This window comes from Gadus macrocephalus, chromosome 8, assembly GCF_031168955.1.
Source record: "Gadus macrocephalus chromosome 8, ASM3116895v1".
Classification (NCBI taxonomy): domain Eukaryota; kingdom Metazoa; phylum Chordata; class Actinopteri; order Gadiformes; family Gadidae; genus Gadus; species Gadus macrocephalus.
The window spans coordinates 21,413,928-21,432,800 of record NC_082389.1 but is presented as its reverse complement, the minus strand read 5'-3'; the positions used below and the strand labels follow the sequence as shown (position 1 = coordinate 21,432,800).

Here is an 18,873-nt window from a genome sequence, read left to right as displayed (position 1 = left end):
TTTTATCTGTTGTTTGGTACGTTGTTTTTCTTGCGTGGACCCCAGGAAGTGTAGCTGGTGTCTTTGGCATCAGCTAATGGGGATCCGAATAAACGAAACGAAACGCTCCCAAATTCCGCCAAAATGAGATGCCCCTGGAGGATTGAATTTCCAGTCCACTCCTGCTGGAATGAGAGATCTTTGAATCCGTTCATGATTAAGTGCAGCGTGAGCCTCCTTCAGTTCTCTATTTGCTCCAACGAAATGTCGGATAGCATATGAGAAACTTGGCCTCTTCTACTTATGAAGCGCCGCAAAGCATTAATGCACGCATCAGTATCCAGCGAGTTTGCAACCTCCAGGTGCACAGCTCTACTTACTTAACAGGTAAAAATCACCCCGTAGCGTTTACAGAGGCTTCTTCCTCTCTTCACCTCGATAGGTCCAAAAAGGTCTACACCAAGACTTGTGAAAGGAGGTAGGTCAGGCAAAGTCCTTTCTAAAGGCAGGTCTGCCATTTTTTGTTCACCTGCTCTTGCAGCGTGGAGTCTGCACGTCCAACAATCATTTATGACCTTTCTTATTGCTGAAGGAGCCTTTGTGATCCAGTATTTCCTCCTGAGTTTGGATAGTGTTGTTATGTTCTAATAATGTTATGTTCTAATAACATGGTCACACTGTGATACATGGGTTTGCTGTATGTTACTAAATAGTGGTTACGGTTCCTTTAAGAGACTGTGTGATTATTATGGGATGTGACGTGACGTGTAATGCGGAGCGCTCGGCTCAGCAACAGCTTTCGAGGATACAGTCAAGCTGCTGACGGACCATTTCTCTGGGAAACAACGTGTCCTGATACGGCGGTACAGACTCAGGAAGCGCCACCAACGACCCGGCGAGTCCATACAGACTTTTGTAGCTGACCTACGTGAGCTGGCACGAGCCTGTGAGTATGGAGCATTGCATGACCAAATGATCAGAGACCAGCTGATAGAAGGCACGTCATGTGACAAGACACGGGAAAAACTGCTTATTGAACCTGATGATTTGACACTGACTGATGCAATCAAAATAGCGTTGCAAGTGGAATGTGCTCTGGAATGCTCTACTCTGCTGACCAGCCCTGCTCACCACACAGCGTTAGCGCAACAGCTGCAGCGCGCAGAAACGTCACAGACAGCGCCCCACTGTGGGCTCCAGACGCAATTGCGGCAACTGTGGATCCAGTTCTCATGCTACAAGAGCATCACAGTGCCCTGCCCGTGGACAGGTTTGCAGAAACTGTTCTAGATTAAACCACTTTGCTAAAGTCTGTCGTTCAGCTCCAACCAATGAAGCATGGCAGCACAGGCTTCCTCAGTCCACTTCCGGAGACACAGAAATTAGTAATATCCGTTCTACACGAGTATCATTCAAAACTTGCACAGTGCGGCTGGGGGAGGTAAGCGTGCCACTCATCCTGGACACTGCGGCTGCAGCGTCGCTCCTCAATTTGGCCACATGCAGGAAATTATTTTCCCGCATGCCACTGGGACCCCCATCCACAAGCTTGCGGGGATATGCAAATTCTGCCATCGAGATTGTGGGCACAATTGACCTGCCTGTCCGCTATGGTACGATACACCTTCCCTCCTGCCCTTTTCATGTGGCACAGCGGGGAACCAACCTTCTTGGCCTCGATCTCTTCATTGCACTGGGCTTCTCTCTGATGGACAATAGTGGAAGAGCTATAATGCAGGTCCCACGATGCACCAGCAGTGGCCAGCGCTGTTCGACGGCCTGGGCCGCTTGACAGCATTCACTCATCGGCCCCTGGTTGACCCTGCCGTGACACCAGTTATGCAGCCCCTCAGGCGCCTGCCACTCACCTTCCAGGAGGGCGTCACTGCAGAGCTCACCTCCCTGCTAGAAGAGGGCATCATCGAGCCAATAAATGCAGCACCTTGGATCTCAAACCTGGTGGTCGCACAGAAAAAGTCAGGGGGCCTCCGGGTCTGTGTGGATCTGCGACAGGTCAACAAAGCTGTCATTCCAGACAAATATCCTTTACCTACAGCTGAGGAGCTCACCTCTCTTTTCCATGGATCAACGGTCTTCACAAAGTTGGATTTACGCCAGGGCTACCTGCAAGTTCCCCTTCACCCGGCCAGCCGGGACCTGACAGCATTTGTGACACACGCTGGGGTGTTCAGGTACACACGCATGCCGTTTGGTCTTAGCTCTGCCCCCAGCTGCTTCCAAAAGGTCATGTCTACAATTCTCGCTGGGGTCCCGGGGACAGCAGTTTACCTGGACGACATTGTGGTGCATGGGCCAGACCAAGCCACCCACGATGCCCGCTTACACAGAGTGTTTGTGGCCCTCACCAAACATCACCTGACACTGAACGGGGAGAAATGTCTCTTCTCAGTACCGACTGTGGACTTTATTGGATTCCGCCTCTCAGCTGATGGCATTGCACCTCTCTCCTCCAACGTTGACGCAATAAAACGCATCCCTGAACCAACCTCCATCACACAGGTTGCATCGTTCCTAGGAATGACGGCTTATTATTTGCGTTTCCTGCCCAACTACTCACAAACGACAGCACCCCTCCGCCAGCTCCTGAAGAAGGAGGAGCCGTGGGCTTGGTCACCACAGTGCTCTGAGTCATTTTTCATGCTGAAAAAACAATTAACCTCACCTCCTGTCCTCGCCCATTTCAGCCTCTCGAGCCCAACCTTCATCACCTGCGACGCCTCCACTGCTGCAGTTGGAGCTGTCCTGTCGCAGCTTCATGACGGCACGGAGAGGCCAATCGCCTTCGCATCTCGGGCCCTGACACCCACTGAGCAGCGGTACTCCGTGGGTGAACGTGAAGCATTGGCCTGTGTGTGGGCGTGCGAGAGGTGGCACATGTATGTCTATGGCCGTCATTTCACCATCAGGACGGACCACCAGGCCCTCACAACGGTGCTCTCCACGTCAGGTTCGGGACACAAGCCTCTCCGACTCCATCGCTGGGCGGAACGCCTCCGCCAGTACCACTATGACCTTATCTTCACGCCGGGCAGGGAAAACGTGGTGGCAGATCTCCTTTCTCGCTCCATCGCAGCCCCAAACCCTTCTGTACCATCACACGATGAAGAACCAGCTCTCATCCAAGCGCTCTATGCACCATTGCAGCCAGTAGTCACACTGGAGGAACTGAACACTGAATCAGGCGAGACCCGATACTATCCAAGCTGTGCACCTACATCAGAAACGGCTGTTGAAACCGTTTGCTCGGGTGAAAGATGAGCTCTCCTGCTGGGCAGACACGTGTGTCTCGAGGGGGCTCTGCACCGTCGTCCCAAACACTTTGCGTGCACGTGTCCTGTCAATGGCACATGAGGGTCACCTGGGAATCGTGAAACTCAAGCAGCGGTGCCGTGAGTTGGTGTGGTGGCCAGCCATCGACCGCGATATTGAACATCTGGTCCAGGACTGCTCAGCGTGCCTCCTCAGTGGGAAAACCGGACCCCCTTCAACCCCTCCCCTGGCCTTCACGTCCCTGGGAACATGTACAGCTGGACATCTGTGGGGAAATCCATGGCCGTGGTGTTCCCCACCACCAGCGCTTCCTGGTGGTCGTTTACGACCTCCACTCTAAGTGGCCGGAGGTTGTGCCAGTGGGGACGGTGACGTCGCACGTCATGGTTCGGATACTGGATGGCCTCTTTGCCCGCTGGGGCGTGCCTCGGGCCATAACAACAGATAATGGCCCGCAGATGACATCTGCGGAGTTCTCTGACTTTCTTGCCAGCAGGAGTGTCAAGCACATCCGAACCGCTTTTTACCACCCACAGGCCAACGGTGGAGTAGAGCGTTTTAATGAAGAACGGGATTCGTGCACACCTGGCCCAAGGCTGTGCATTCGAGGAGGCACTCAACCAGACCTTGCTGCACTACAGAGCAAGCCATCACTCCACCACGCTTGTGTCACCAGCGTTTCTGATGCTCGGACGAGAATTTGGACTGCCATTACACAGGCTCCGAGCACCAAATAGTGACTTTCCCATGCCCTCCCTGGCCCGAATCCGAGAGACTGTTGCTGCACGGCAGCAGAAGACGAGGGAAAGGGTGGACAAGAAGTGCAGGGCGAGGCCACCGTCCCTTCAGGTCTCAGACTGGGTCAGGGCTCGACGGCCGCAGCGACACAACAAGTTGGCCTCGTTCTGGTCCCAACCCAGACAGATCGCCAGGTCGCCTTCTTGGCCCCGCCACATTTCTGCTCGACGACGGATCACGGTGGCATGCTAGTAGGCTGAGGAAAGTCCCGGCACCCCTCTCTGAGCACTTGGCCACGGCACGAGCCCAGTCACCATTCCCCTGCAACGTGGCCACTGATCCGGGCCCACCCCCGGCCCTGGTTGCACCCCCCGCAGCACCACGCCAGGAGGTTGTGGTGCCGGACCCGAGGCCGGTGCGGGCCAGGGCTCGGCCTGTTGCCTTGCAGGACTATGTCACGAATTACCATGTTTAGTCTAGCGGTTGTCTTCACAGATTCTTGCCTAGTACATTTTGATATCTTGATTAGATGTTCAGTTTTCTTGACGAATGTTTGGGTTGGTTGTTAGTTGGGGTGGTATGCTGTTTGCTTTTTCGTGGGGGGAGGAAAATGTTATGTTCTAATAACATGGTCACACTGTGATACATGGGTTTGCTGTATGTTACTAAATAGTGGTTACGGTTCCTTTAAGAGACTGTGTGATTATTATGGGATGCGACGTGACGTGTAATGCGCGGGCATTGTAAAACAAGGAAGTGTTGATCGACACATGAGACTGAAGTAAAGAAATGCAGTGTACGTTCTGAAGCAACACGTGTGCGTGTCAGTCTTTCACACACAACAAGTGTGTGGTTTCTACCACTATGACCCAGTTACTGGTGGATATGCCTGAGAATAAGAGTCGAAATATGCTGGTCTTTAGTGAGGATGAGTGGATGCTTGACTTCTTCTGGCAGAGTTGCCCTACTGAGCCTTCCTCCAACTCGAAGCAGGTCGTCCTCCAGATTCTTGTCGTTGAAGTCATGGTTGTACCGAGCAGCCAGCATTTCCTCCAGTTTATGCACAGCAATCCTGTTAACCGTAGCAGAGGGACATTTTCCCTCCATGGTGCCACAGTTTCCATTTAGTGGACCATTTACTGACCATCCTAGCACAGTTCTAATAGCATATGGGCCATTCCCACAGCTGTTGACGACCTGCCATGGTTCCAATAACCTTGGAGCATTAGTTCCAATCAGTAGATCAACATTTGCCTTGATGGTATGGCCACTGAGACAGATCTTCCTGTGTCACTATGTCATCGGCAGTCACTGGGATCTTCTCCTGTGTGAGAACATCTGGAAGTGCATTGAAATCACTGCTGTCAAGCCCAGCAACCTCCAACCCAGCTAAGCAATAAGCAGTCTTCACTGTTTCTTGCCCCATTGTGCGTAACAGGAAGCTGATTTTGTTGCCCGCAGCATTCAGTTTCTTCATTCGATTTTCCGAACAAAAGGTGCCTGAGCTGCCGGGATCCAGAAAGGCGTATGTTGTTATGATGTTATTTCCCTTTGAAGCTTTCACCCTCACAGGAAGGATAGACAAATCGCACTGGTCTCTACCGGCCCCTGTATGTCCACATGTTGTAACTATAGCAGGCTGTTCATTGGAAGGTTCCTCTTGCTGGTCCAGAGCTGGTTGCCTTTTTATATGAAGCAAGGTAGGGTGAGTTTGACCACAGATCTTGCATATCATGCGCCTCTCGCAGTAACGGCTCATGTGACCCACGCATAAACATGCGAAACAAACTCCTTTTTCACGCAAAAATTGAATTTTGTCTTTGTGTCCTTTTCCAATGAGCTCCTTACATTCGTCCAATGAATGCCCACGAGAACAGCAGAGGCATCCAGCTTTCTCCATTTTTGTTTGTTCTTTAATTCTTTCAGTGACGTTTGTAGAAGCTACTGCAGTAGCAAAAATACTTTCCTTAACTCTGTTCCTAGGCTGTGAGGTAAACCTGGTGAAAGTCTTTGGCCCTGCAGCTCCAAACCCGGAGTCCTGTATGTTACCAAACAATGGGTCTGACAGAATTCTCACATGGCGTTCAACAAACGGTGTTTGATGTGTGCTCTGTCATTTGTTCTTTCCATTGCATCATGAGCTCTTGCTCTCCACTGATCCCTCATTTTAAATGGTAGCTTGGAAATAATGGCCCTCATGTTAACTGGCATATCAAGTTCTTGTAAGTACTGGAGATCCTCCATAGCATTGCAGCAACCACGCAAAAACAATGAATAGGCTTGGAGTGCATCCACATCTTCAGGTTTAATTGATGGCCAGGCCAAAGCTTTCTCCATATAAGCAGTTGCAATCGTATAGTGGTTCCCAAAATGTTCTTGTAGAAGACCCTTAGCCACTCCATAGCCACTCTCAGGATCCATATGCTGGCAGCTACGCACCAACTCTCGCGGCTGTCCTCTCGTATATTGCTCCAGATAGTATAGACAATCAGCATTGCTTGCCTTTCCTTCCACTCCTTGCTCGAATGCCTTTATGAATGACCTGTATGCGAGAGGGTGTCCTTCAAAGGTAGGAATATCTCTCGGTGGTAGAGACAAGTAATGCTGTTGTTGCACCAGAGCAGCAGTAATTTCATTTTGTCTGCTCATGATGTTAATTATGTCGTCAGGAAGATTTTGATGGCTACCATGTTGTCTTGGTCCATCGTTTGACTGAGCAACTGTAGGCTGGCACTGTGCATGCTGTGATGTTGCTATGATGTTTCCTAACAATTGCACAGGTTGTTTTGGCCTTACGTCCATTGATGTATGATTGTCTGGTGGTAATGATGATTGTGCCCAGTGAATTTGTTGCACAGGCCTGCATGTAGGCTCATACTCCTTCACCATGGGGTTTAGGACAACGACAGAGTCCTCTTTCTTTTTTCCTTTTTCAAAATAGGAATTCATACCATCTGAGCCTTTGGAAGAATAACTTTTTGTTTCCCATGCCTGCAGTACTGCCAGCTTTGCATTGGATGCAGCAAGGTCGGATTTCAAGTCAAGCTCCTCTCTTTTCCTCCTCAGCTGTTGTTCTTGCTCATCCATTTTGCTTTTTAGCTGTTGTTGCTGTTCCTCCATTTTGCTTTTTAGCTGTTGTTGCTGTTCCTCCAGAGCATGTTTTTCTTTTAGGGCTGCTTGGCGAGCGAGAAGTGCAGCTCTGTCGGCCTCAGCCATTATCCGTCCAGAGGATGCAGTGCTTGATCTCCCACTGCGGTGGCTCCTTTGACTAGAGTGTTTGCTACCCACATTTGAAATACTGTCATCAGGACAGATACCATCCTCCACATGAACATTTTCATGTAAAGTTAAATGACCATGACACAAAAACCACTTTTTAGCATCAGCAATAGAACCATTATTTGACAACATTTTTGCTTTAAACCATGTTTCATGCTTCACCTTCTCTTCAGACGGCAATAGGGTCAACAAAGAATCATGGCTGAATTTAGCCTCATTACACACCGTTATCAGTTTGTCAAGAGCATTTTTTACCTCTGTTTCATCATTATTCAACATTAGACATTGTATTGTTTTTCTTATAACATCTGCTGTATTTAGTTTGTTTTTTCTTTCCTTTTGTAAAATATCTAGTTTACCAACCAACGCTTTTGCTGTAAGTTTGACCACCCGCTTTAGTGGCAGTGTTTCAGCACCACCAGTAACACTGATTGCTTTTTTAGCTGTTGGTATTTTACCAGTCCCGTTGACAATGTCTGATGCTGCGTTTCCCTCCATTAGAACAACAGTCACAAATCAGTTCAATAGTTTGAAACACAAAGTCAAGTCAATGCAAAGTCTACCGTCCTGTCAGTTTGTCACCAATGCATTGGATTTAAAGCCCGGGCATGTGTGTGGCTCCACAAATACCTGCTCTCTAAATTTTGTGTTGTGCGCCGTCCAGTAGCTTGTGTACGATGTAGTCCACTCCACAGCCGTAGCCTCCAGCGTTAGTACCGTAGCCCATGGTTAGACCCGATGATGCAGGTGTAGCGCAAGTCCTGACAGCTCCCGCAGGCGATTCTACTCGAAATCCCGCAGCCTCCAGACGCACTCCAGCGCAGCCGAAATCCCGACAGCTTCCCGGTCCTTCTGCAACCCGCAAACGTCCTCCAAAAGGTACGACAGTCGAAGCTGCCTTACGTGCCGAAGGTTTCCTACAGTTCCAACCGGCAGTTTTGAATAAACGGCGGGTTTTTGACAAGTATACGAGCCACATCCAATGGGTGTGCTCCGTGTGGTTTGACTCCCGGGTGACCTGGTTGACGCGCTGTGTTGATGTTTCCATTAGCCTACTATGCAGCTACGTGAAGCAATGATTGATCCGTGCGATCGTCTCCGGTTTACAACCCGTTTATTTCCTCCCAAACGTAACACCAATTGCAATGGAATACGGAATGCATTTATAGATCCTCAGTGACATAACAACAACATTACTTTCTTGCGGTCAAAAACCGTATGCCCTTCCGGGGTCAAACAACAGAGGTACCCCAAATGACGTCCCTTTTACACCTGTACCCGCAATACTGCAACACCACTCAGTGGTCAACACAGACATTACAACATAACTGAAAAACAGGAAAATGGCTCTTACAATAACAAAACCCCAGCCTCTTTGATTTTAAAATAATCAAAATATTAACATAATATCTTATAACGAAAGAGACTGGTGTTTTGTTTTATATCATTTGTTTATATTGTTCAGTAGTATATGCCTACATGAGGCCGTAGCACAGTTGACAGACGAGCTGAGGTGGTCATCGAGTCCGCTGCTGTTCCAATAGAGTGGTGAAGGCACACCCCTTCCGGTAGAGCCTATGGGACCTATGAGATCCAAAAATATGACAGGGTTTCAATCGAGAGAAAGTAATTATTTTCTGGTTCCAGTCTTTATATGCCCTGGATTACACATGTTGTTTGTGGATTCAAATTATAATTTTTCATGAAAAGAGAACTAAAAATGTTCGCGAAGAAGTTTGATAATTTTAGGTTTTGTGTGAGGCCACTTTGTGAACTACAGCTCATTGATGCTGTCGACGCAAATTATATAACGTCACCACCACTCTGGTACAGACATGGCAATCTCTCTGCTCCACTTAGCGGCTTTCTTCCAAGGGGAGGATAACAGCATCGAAAGATGTGAAAACCATTATGTTTTCTCCTCAGCCTTTTACTGAACATTTGCACAATAAATGGTCAAAGTCTTGACATGAAAAATTATCATTTAAATCCACAAACAACATATGTGTAATCCAAGGCATATAAAGACTGGTACCAGAAAAAAAATACTTTCTCTCCATTGAAACCCATTCATACTTTTCGATCCAATAGGTCCCATGGGGACCACCGGAAGGGGCTGACTTACGAGCTCTATTGCAGGTGCATATGGCGCGTTCGAGTATTCTCTGCGAACCGACTCGGATCTCGGATCTGACGCCACGCCCACACTTCAAGCGTTTTATTATTTCGCTCGGTCGTTGGAGGAAAACATGGACGCCACCCGGAAAGCTGTTGTCGCGGTAGCATGGCAGAGGAACAGGCGATCCAATATAAGTAGGCTATAGGCCATAGTCAAGTCAAGTCAAGTTTATTTATATAGCACATTTAAAACAACAGTAGTTGACCAAAGTGCTGTACACAAATACAATATATTTGTGTACATAGGCAGAGATACGGACGCAGTAAGGTATTGCAGTAATACGAGTGATTGAAATTACCATTTAAACCACCAAAGTGGTCCAAGCACAATGAAAACAGTTCATACTTCAAGTCACAATGGGCGCAGCCATCTTGAATTCTGTCTCGGAATTTCGCTCGGTCACCACTGAGTTCAACCGAGATGGCGAGATCGCCGTCCGAGGAAAAGGGGCGTGTCTGTGGGTGTCGCTAGGCAACGTCCTCGGACCTCCGAGACGGATGGATATTAAAACGCACCAATACTCCCGTCCTCGGAAGTGTGTACTTGAAGTCCGGACTTGCCAAGTGTGTGCTTCCAAGTCCACAAGTCTGCAGTTCGCGTACTTGGTATTAAGAAACGGTAGTACAATAGATAAGAGATGAAGATAAATACCTTCATCTCTTATTTTAGCTCTCTGTTCTGTCCGAGCCTGGCCCGTTCTATTAATATGAAATAAATAAACTGATTTATTAACTGTATTTTTTTATAGGCCCAAGCCTGATTTAAAACCCTCTGTAGTCTGTGCGCATGTGTGTGCGTTTCCTAGTATGTTCGTGCGCATGTGCTTGCTTGCGGTGCATATGCGTTTGCGCTTGGCACATGCGCACTTGAGTAACTGGTGCGACAGGCCTGCTATTATAGTATTAAGATGTGTTCTTTTTCTCTTCCACAGGTTTTGTTTGTTATTGCTACGACCTTCAACGACTGCTGTCATCCCATCCTGGCCAAAAGAGGACGAAGGTTAAGGTTACTGACTGCAAGTCATCGGTGAGGGGAAAAACGGTCTGTCAACATCGGCCTACAACTTAGAGGTGCAATTAAGCTTTAGCAGTCCATTTTACTCATTTAACAAGACGTAACCTAGTAGGCACTAGGGATGTGTCGGTCGCGACTGATTCGTTACAACAAACGAATCCCGAACGTGAACGACAAGAACTGGTTCCCCAAAACAAGAAGAACTGGTTCTTTGATTCTTTTTTTTTAACATAAACCAAACATATGGTCACGTAAATAAAATATACAAACGAACAGAGCTCCGTCTCCCCGCGACTTCCATTGATTGAGTCTACAACTTTCTCAAAGATTCAGCCAATGAGAGGTAGCAATGGTGTTGGAATGGCACCTGGGTAAACCAATGACAAGGCAGTACCGTCGAATATGCGCGCTTTCTCTGTCTGACGTATCTTGGGTCATACCATTCGACTCATATATCCCCGAAAATAGACTTGACCTCCATCTGTTTATTGGATAAACGCATTTCCCAATCCCAGGAGTCTTTGCTCCATTCTACGTCAATTTAAGAACAAACAAAGAAATTAAACTGCAGTTCGTATTTTTTATTTATGACCATGCAAGTTCTGTAATGCCTGAACAATGAAGAATTAAATGTAAAGTAAAATACAATTATAAATGTAAAACCATGAATGAAATATAGAGAGTAAGCAAGTGGTATAAATATTGGTGGGACGTTCGACATACTATATAGCAGGCATCTCCAAACGGCGGACTGCGGTCTTGACGGTCGTATCCGACCCATGACCAATTATTTATTTATTATTATTATTTTTTTTTTTTTAAGATGTAATCTGACGTAACGAACGAATCAAAACGAACGAATCAAATAAACGAATCGTTATAGTGAACTGAACTGAAAGAACTAGTTCCCGGAAAAGAATCATTTTGCCCATCCCTAGTAGGCACCCACAACACAAAATTATTTTTTTGCTGATAGCTATGGTCCATCCCCCTTCTAGCTAGTTAATTTTATGCTTTTGGTGAACAATGTTCCACTGTAAATTTAGTCTGTGCGAGCATGTGTCTGAGACTACTGTTCAGTTTATTCAGCACGCAAAGTTGCACAGTAACACTCCAAATTATCACTATCTGTGTGGTGTGCCTTACTGTACTCGGATGTACCGCAAAGCCACTGTTCTGAGAGCACATATGTTTAGAGAGCACAAACAACCAAGATATTGCAAGCCGTTGTCCACACCCTTAAAGTGTCTGGCTCAGTCTTGTGCATTCAAGTGTGAAACTGTAAACTCCCTTGTAAAGCATTTGAATTCACACTCAGAAGAAGGATTGGAAATCAAATGCCCATTCAGAGGTTGTGACTGCAGCTTTACAGTTGCGTCCAGTTTTGCCTCACATGTTTCCAGGAAACATCGAAGTAGAGGTATAGAGGACTTAGATGATTCGGTTCTAGATACGTCTGTTCCCACAGAAACTTTGAGTCGGTCTGTTCTTGCAGAGCCTTTGAGTCAGCCTGAACCCAGTCACTCATGTTTAGATATCTCTGATAAACAACCTGAACAAGAAATGCAATTGGCTGTGGATGAAACCCTCTTTTTACAAAACCTTACACTTCTCTACTTGAAATTACAAGCCAAGCTATTGTTACCAGCAAGTACACTACAAACAATCATTGAGGACTTTCAAAATGCCCATGAAATTGGCCTGTCACATTTGCTTAACATTCTAAGTGAGAAATTGAAGGTACTTGGTATTCCAGAGGCCACCATAAGCAACACTATTGATGAACTGAGCAGAGGGGATCTACTCAAGCTCTATAACAGGGGAGTTCTGAGCACAGACTATAAGAGAAAGGGTGCTTTTAAAGAAAGTTTCAACTACGTTGAGCCTGTTCCTGTGTTCTTGGGAAATGATGAAAATAGCAAAGAGTGCTTTGCCCAGTATGTACCTGTACAGGAGACATTGGCTGCACTGTTTAAAAGTGAGTCTGTACGAGAACAGTATGCTGCAACAGGTTTGCAACCCTCTGTTGTTGACGTCTATCAGGATGTTAAGGATGGGGAGGGAGTTCAAAGTAATCTGCTGTTAAAAACTGAGCCTTCCTCGGTTGGTTTGATGCTATACCAAGATGCGTTTGAGGTCGTTAACCCTCTTGGATCAGGGAAAAAAAAACACAGTGTTAGCTGTTTACTCAACTCTGACTGACATTTTACCTCACAATAGATCCACTATAGATCAGATGCAGCTTGTCCTTCTTTGCAGGGAGAAGGACTTTAAGTACTTTGGGATGAACAAAGTTTTTGAACCACTCATCAAGGACCTCAAAGTCCTGGAGGAGAGAGGTATTGTGCTAAGTGAAGGCAATGTTGTAAAAGGCACTTTGGTTGCAATTTCAGGAGACAACTTAGGATCCCATGGCATTGTTTTTTTTTTAGAAAATTTCAGTAGGGCTGATCGTTTCTGTCGCTACTGTGAGGTAGACAGAGATACATTTATGAAAGAAGCACATTTGTGTGGTATCACAAGAACAGTACAAGCCTACAAAAGTAATTTGCAACATCTAAAAACAAGTGGCACTGACCCAGTCTGCGGCATCAAGTCTGACTCTCCTTTCAACCAACTAACAAAACACATTTCCATGTTTGCCAGCCTGGCCTTCCACCATGCCTTGGCCATGACTTGTTTGAGGGTATTGTCTCTTATGACCATGCTTTGTTTATTGGTCATTTAGTCAAGGAGAAGCATTTTACTTACCTGCAGTTAAATCGGTGTAAGAACCAATTCAAATACCAAGGAAATGATTGCAAGGACAAGCCGGCTGACCTCTCTGCTGGAGGCGAGAGATTAAGTGGGCATGCAGTTCAAAACTGGTGCTTTCTTAGATTGCTACCTCTATTGATAGGTGACAGGATTAAAGATCCTGCTGACAACAAGGTATGGCAGCTCATTTTGCAGCTGAGAGAGATAGTGGAACTTGTCTGTGCACCAGCCATTACAGCAGGCCAAGTAGCATATCTGAAAGTCATCATTGAAGAGTACATATGGTACAGGAAACAGCTCTTCCCTGGTCATCCCCTGAAACCCAAGCACCATTATTTATGCCACTATCCAGAGCTCATCCTTCACTTTGGCCCACTTATCCGCCTGTGGACTCTAAGGTTTGAAAGCAAGCAGTGTGCCAGAAAATTACACAACTTTAAAAGTATTTGCCAGACTCTGGCAGAGAGACACCAACTTCTGCAAGCCTATCTTAGTGCAGGCAAACTTTTCCCTCCAATTATCCAAGTAGGAAAGGGCACAGAGTTGTATGTAAAAGATTACAATGACAAGATCAGGGCATCTCTTGCCAGTTATGAGTTTGAGTCACAGTCTGCACTGGCTTGTAACAATGTCACAGTGAAAGGCACAGTGTACAAAAAAGGGATGATGGTTTTGCTTGGGAGCAACGATGAAGAACTTAATGTTGGGAAAATTAACCTTGTCGTTGTTCTCCAGGATTCTGTGCACTTTGTAATGGAGAAACACACTTTCGTGAAGTTGAGAGACATGGGCATCTACTGTGAATTAGGAGTAGCTGAAGAGGATTATGTTTGCATCAAGCATGAAGATTTGCATGACTACTATCCTCTTCCAGCTTACAGAGTTAATCACCTTTCACTTATTGCTCTCCACCATTCATTTTTAGAGACGGTTTAAACCAGGGAAGCATAGAAATGAAATTTCTTGGCTCGAAAAATCGAAAATATTGAAAGTTATTGAGGAGTCGTGTCTGCAGGAGCTACTGATAATGCTTACTTACAATTGTTATCTTCCCTTGTTTATTGTTAATCATTTGTAAATAAATATTAAACATTAAGTAAATTTAGTAAATTTGTTTGGGGGATTCACACAGTCATTTGATCTGCTGTTGGGTAAGGAGAGTGGAATAATAATAATGTATTTGATTTATATAGCGCTTTTCTCACAATCAGTCCTTGGTTACCTCCAACATAGGTTTGCAACGGTGCTGGTATTTTTTTATGGCCTTGTGTTTTTGAGTTCTGCTCCCCTGGTAGGTTTAGTCAGCGGGTTCTGTTTAGGGAAACCGTTGTGCTCTCAACAATAGCGTGGTGGTGAAAGTGGGCAGAGCTCTATCTAGTAGAGCTCAGGAACACCTCAGTGGCTCCGGGGGGTCGCTGGTTTGTCCAGTTGCCTTTCCTACCCACTGATTTTGTGTGTATAATAACCATTCGCAAGTAACCACTTGAAGACTAGGGTGGAGTTAGATAGTTTGTGGTTGAGATAGATGGGGGATTGAACTCTGTTTTCTTTTGGGCCATTTTTTTAAGTTGGACCAGGCACTGTCCAGACCAGACTGTCCTCTTCTTTTTGTTAAGTGAACAGAATGGGATCTTTAGTAGAGGAGTTTATTGAGGCTCCTTCAGAGGAGTTATTGGATAATGTACCAAGGAACAGTTATTAAAGCTGGCAGAACACTTTAATATTGATTTGATTCTGGCTTGTTATTTTAGAGAATGGATCGGGAAGACGTGAAGGAAGAAATTGTTTCATTTTTACCGGGCCTCTCTCTTGAAACCCTGACTTCCCTGCTGGGAGTGTTGGAAGAGCTTGGCGTGGAGAGCAGGGCAGACCTTGCCTTTGTAGAAGCGAAGGATCTGGAGAAGTACCTCAGACCAATCCAGTGTCGCAGACTGCTGAACGGCATTAAGAATAAAGGTAAATCCAACTATGACACTGCCATGTTTTTTATTCTTTTTATAGTTGAATCGTTAAAATAGCTTAAGACTTCAGGGGTTCTAGAGGTGGTTAGAGTGTCCCCCTAGAGGCTCAGTCCTCTTCACAGCAGACCTGGATTTGAATCCGACCCGGATCTACTTCTTGCTGTACCTCTATCTATAATAATTTTCCTTTCTCACTTCTAGGTCTTCCACCAGTTGAAGTAGAAGATCATGTCGAATCTCCACCCCTCACAAGTACTCCCTCGTCAAGTTCCGAAATAACTTCAAACTCTTCCTTTTCATCATCCACCATGCCTGGCAGGCCATGGTATACTGACTTCCGGGTCCGATGGGAAGAGATGCCAGCAGCTATTGGCAAAGCGACGGCAGATGAAAAAAGGCCATCACCAGGGGACAGAAGAGACATGATAAAGACAGTGGTGGACCAAATGTTAGTGCATGAGCAAAACCCAACAAGAGCAACATGCCACACGATCGCCCGGATGATTGTGAGAGACTGGCCAAAAAGCTTTGCCGATGTCGGACAAAAGGGAGATATGCTGGGAGACGGCTGCTACTCCCTTTTGCAACAAATAAAAACAAGAGTTGAATACAAAAATAGGAACCAAACTCTTCAAACTCGGCGACGCAGGCAGCGCAGGCCCTCCAATGTGGCGGCAGAGGGGGCAATCGCAATGGCCAGAGGCCCAGTAGACCAGTACGGTTGTGTACGGTGGTGTCCGGAAGAACTTCCTGCTGGAGAGACGGAGGCAACCTTGGAAGAAAAAAAACAACAACTACTGAACATCTACGCAGAGGGAGGGATGGGAGGGATGGGAGGGGCAGAAACGGCTGAACATCTGATGGAGAAGACCTACATCACCCAGCGCCAGTTCATAAACAGGGTGCCTGCACCAGCCATTGCTGAGATAAAGGAGGATTGGCCATTCCTATTCTCGCAGAGAGGCCTTTTCTCCCACTTCAGTCTGCTGACGGATGTCTCCATACAAACAAAGTATGAAGAGGCTATGAACAGCAAGGGCAGTACCATCATTCGCTTTTGCCAGCAGCTCAACCGTTCAGGGATCAAGGACGTCCTCGCTAAATACGAGCCAGAGGCGTCAGACAAGGCTGCATGTGTCCTTCTGCTACTGATGGCATATTTCAAAGAACCGAAGAATGAAATCATGCTTGAGGCTGATGTAAGTTGTTTCAAAAAGAAAAAAGCAGGTTGTGATTGTATTAGACAGTAATATTATGTTATCTTTCGCACTTGTATACATTTACCAGTAATCACATTCATTCACATGTTGACACAACGTGTAGTCGGTGATTCTGGAGAACGTTTGGGGGGGGGGGGGGGGGGGGGGGGGCAGCGCACACACAGGTAGCGGATCATGAGGATATTTTCACTGATTTTGACAACAAGCGTTCTCAGGAATTGTTGACTTGAATCAGTGGGACCAGTGGAACGTCTTATGCACCATGTTGAATCTTTGCTACAATATACTGCATGAATGTAACATTCACCTCTTACTTTACTTTATATTTCTAGCTGTAATAAATGTATCATGTGTTTTTTAAATAAACAAAAGCCGCTGCACAATATTTTGACAGAACATGCTGATCAGTGATCTAACCTGTTTTTCCAATAGTGTTGCTTGTCTCGATCTTTTCGATTCAGCATCTTTCAACAGCAGTGCCGGTAGTTGGTGTAAAGTCGATGGTTTTAGAGATTACAGATTGCTTTAATGCAGCATTCAAGGGTAGTGTATTGACTTAGATTTGCTCTGGAACTGTGAACCAAATCTTGGAGACTTAAAAATGGGGAGAGCAAAGAAGGGCATAATGGTTTGAGTTGTGCAATAGACAATTAATTACATCAGTAACAATGATGCTTAACGGTGTTTTGTGCACCCAACAGAGTCTTCAAGGCAGCGCTGCCTGGTTAAGGTTAGGGCCTTCCAGGCAGTGCTGCCTTGCAGACTCTGTCAGGGGCACAACACCATCGAGCATCAGTAAGTGGGTAACAATTTGTGAAAACATTCGAGGTTACTGAAACTTCTTTCCTTGCTCATTGCACCCAACTTCTTTACAATAGCGCTTTATGTGTGTTCATTGTTCTTTTCAGGTGACATGATGAAGCCAACCGCATGGATGCTCAGCATTGAACAGAAGGTTGTGGTGGGACCACACCACTCCTTCAGCAACGGAATAGCTGCAATGTTTGCAAGCTATTATTGCTTCAACCTGCAGTATCCTGAGGAGGGCTCCTCCACTTTGGAGTTTATCCAAAGGTATTTTAACTTTCAAATGAACATTGCAGGGTTTCCCACAGTGCTTTCTAGTTAAAGGTGAAGTAAGCGGAAAGGTCAGTTTAGCTAACTTCCTGACACTGAATGCAGTTAGCTGTCCCCTCCCTCGTCCCTAAGTCACCACATTAATGCACTGCGGTCTTCAAGCAGCGAGTTATCTAGAACCATCTCAGATCCATAAGTGTGATAAACATGATAAAAACCATCAAAACAGACATTGGGAAGGTTTTTTTTACCTGCTCCGCCATTGTAGTCGCTTAAAGATCTATCGCTCTAGGCGTGCACCGTCAGTGAGACGTGCCGGTTTGTAGCGTTCTGTCTTCTGATTGGATATCAGTTGTGGGATTCCCGAAAAGTTTATTTGCCGATTATATTGCAGAGCAGGTGACTGAGAGATCAGAGTTATGAAACGCGCACACTATATAAGTGATCACTGTATGAATATAGAGCGATTTAACACGTATATTAACATAAATAAATCGCTTACTTCAAGGCTATACAGTTGAGCCAAAAAATTTGAATTTACTTTAAAAATGGTCTTTCATCTCTATGATGAACAGCAGCCTCTAGTGGTTGATAATATCACTGTGCCTGTGACATCTTTGGTTTAAGGTATACTGCATCTGTCTTGGAAAAAAGTATGCAATATATAAATCTATGTAAAACTGAAAGTTGTTTTCTTGTTTTATTTACAGGTGCTTCTTGAGCATCAATCCAGAGAGGGGCTCCAAAGCCAAGAAAAAGCGCGGGTTGATGAACCCACATGTGAGCACACTCTTGAGGAAGATATTGGACTTCGAATGGATTTCAATGTAGGGTGAAATGTGCCGTGACGTCAGCGTTACCAGAGAAACCGTTTTCACCAGTTTACGAATTACCAAAACAGTTGTGTTTTCGAAAGATTCCTCCCTGGGAGGGGGTTTCAAAAGTTTGCGGTTTCAAGCCTGCGTTTTCTGTTGTTTTCTGTTCTGTAATTTTTCCTATAAGTAGAAATGGGTCTGGGGTTGTTATTGGTTAAATGTATTAATGTTGATTCATTGTTTAATTAAATGTTGAATTGAACAAATTGCATGTTTTCTTTGTTTTCCTTTTACTTTGGATGCATGTGTATGAAGTTACAGTATATTGCATGCAGGATATCCCTATATCACAGTAATTCCATGGGAAAGGCAACTGTGAAGTTACAGTAAATTACTGGCTACCTAATTGCATTAATTTCACAGTGAAAATGTAAAAATACAGCCATTTAGTGTAATGTATGTACCGCAAGTTACTGTTATAACACAGCTATATATTGCTAAATCACAGCATTTTAATGGGTATGGCAACTGTGAAGATACAGTATGCAGTTGTACTTTTATTG

At 45.7% G+C, this 18,873-nt stretch overlaps 1 protein-coding gene across 1 annotated transcript; it reads left to right on the top strand.

Moving 5' to 3' along the window:
- Positions 1-14,395: 14,395 nt before the first annotated feature.
- On the top strand, positions 14,396-18,507 carry LOC132463677 (uncharacterized). Its single transcript, XM_060059975.1, has 5 exons — positions 14,396-15,193; positions 15,400-16,425; positions 17,082-17,213; positions 17,327-17,492; positions 18,206-18,507. Exons 1-5 carry the CDS (start codon positions 14,992-14,994, stop codon positions 18,324-18,326), a joined length of 1,647 nt encoding a protein of 548 aa, XP_059915958.1. The 5' UTR covers positions 14,396-14,991; the 3' UTR covers positions 18,327-18,507.
- The last annotated feature ends 366 nt before the right edge of the window (positions 18,508-18,873 follow it).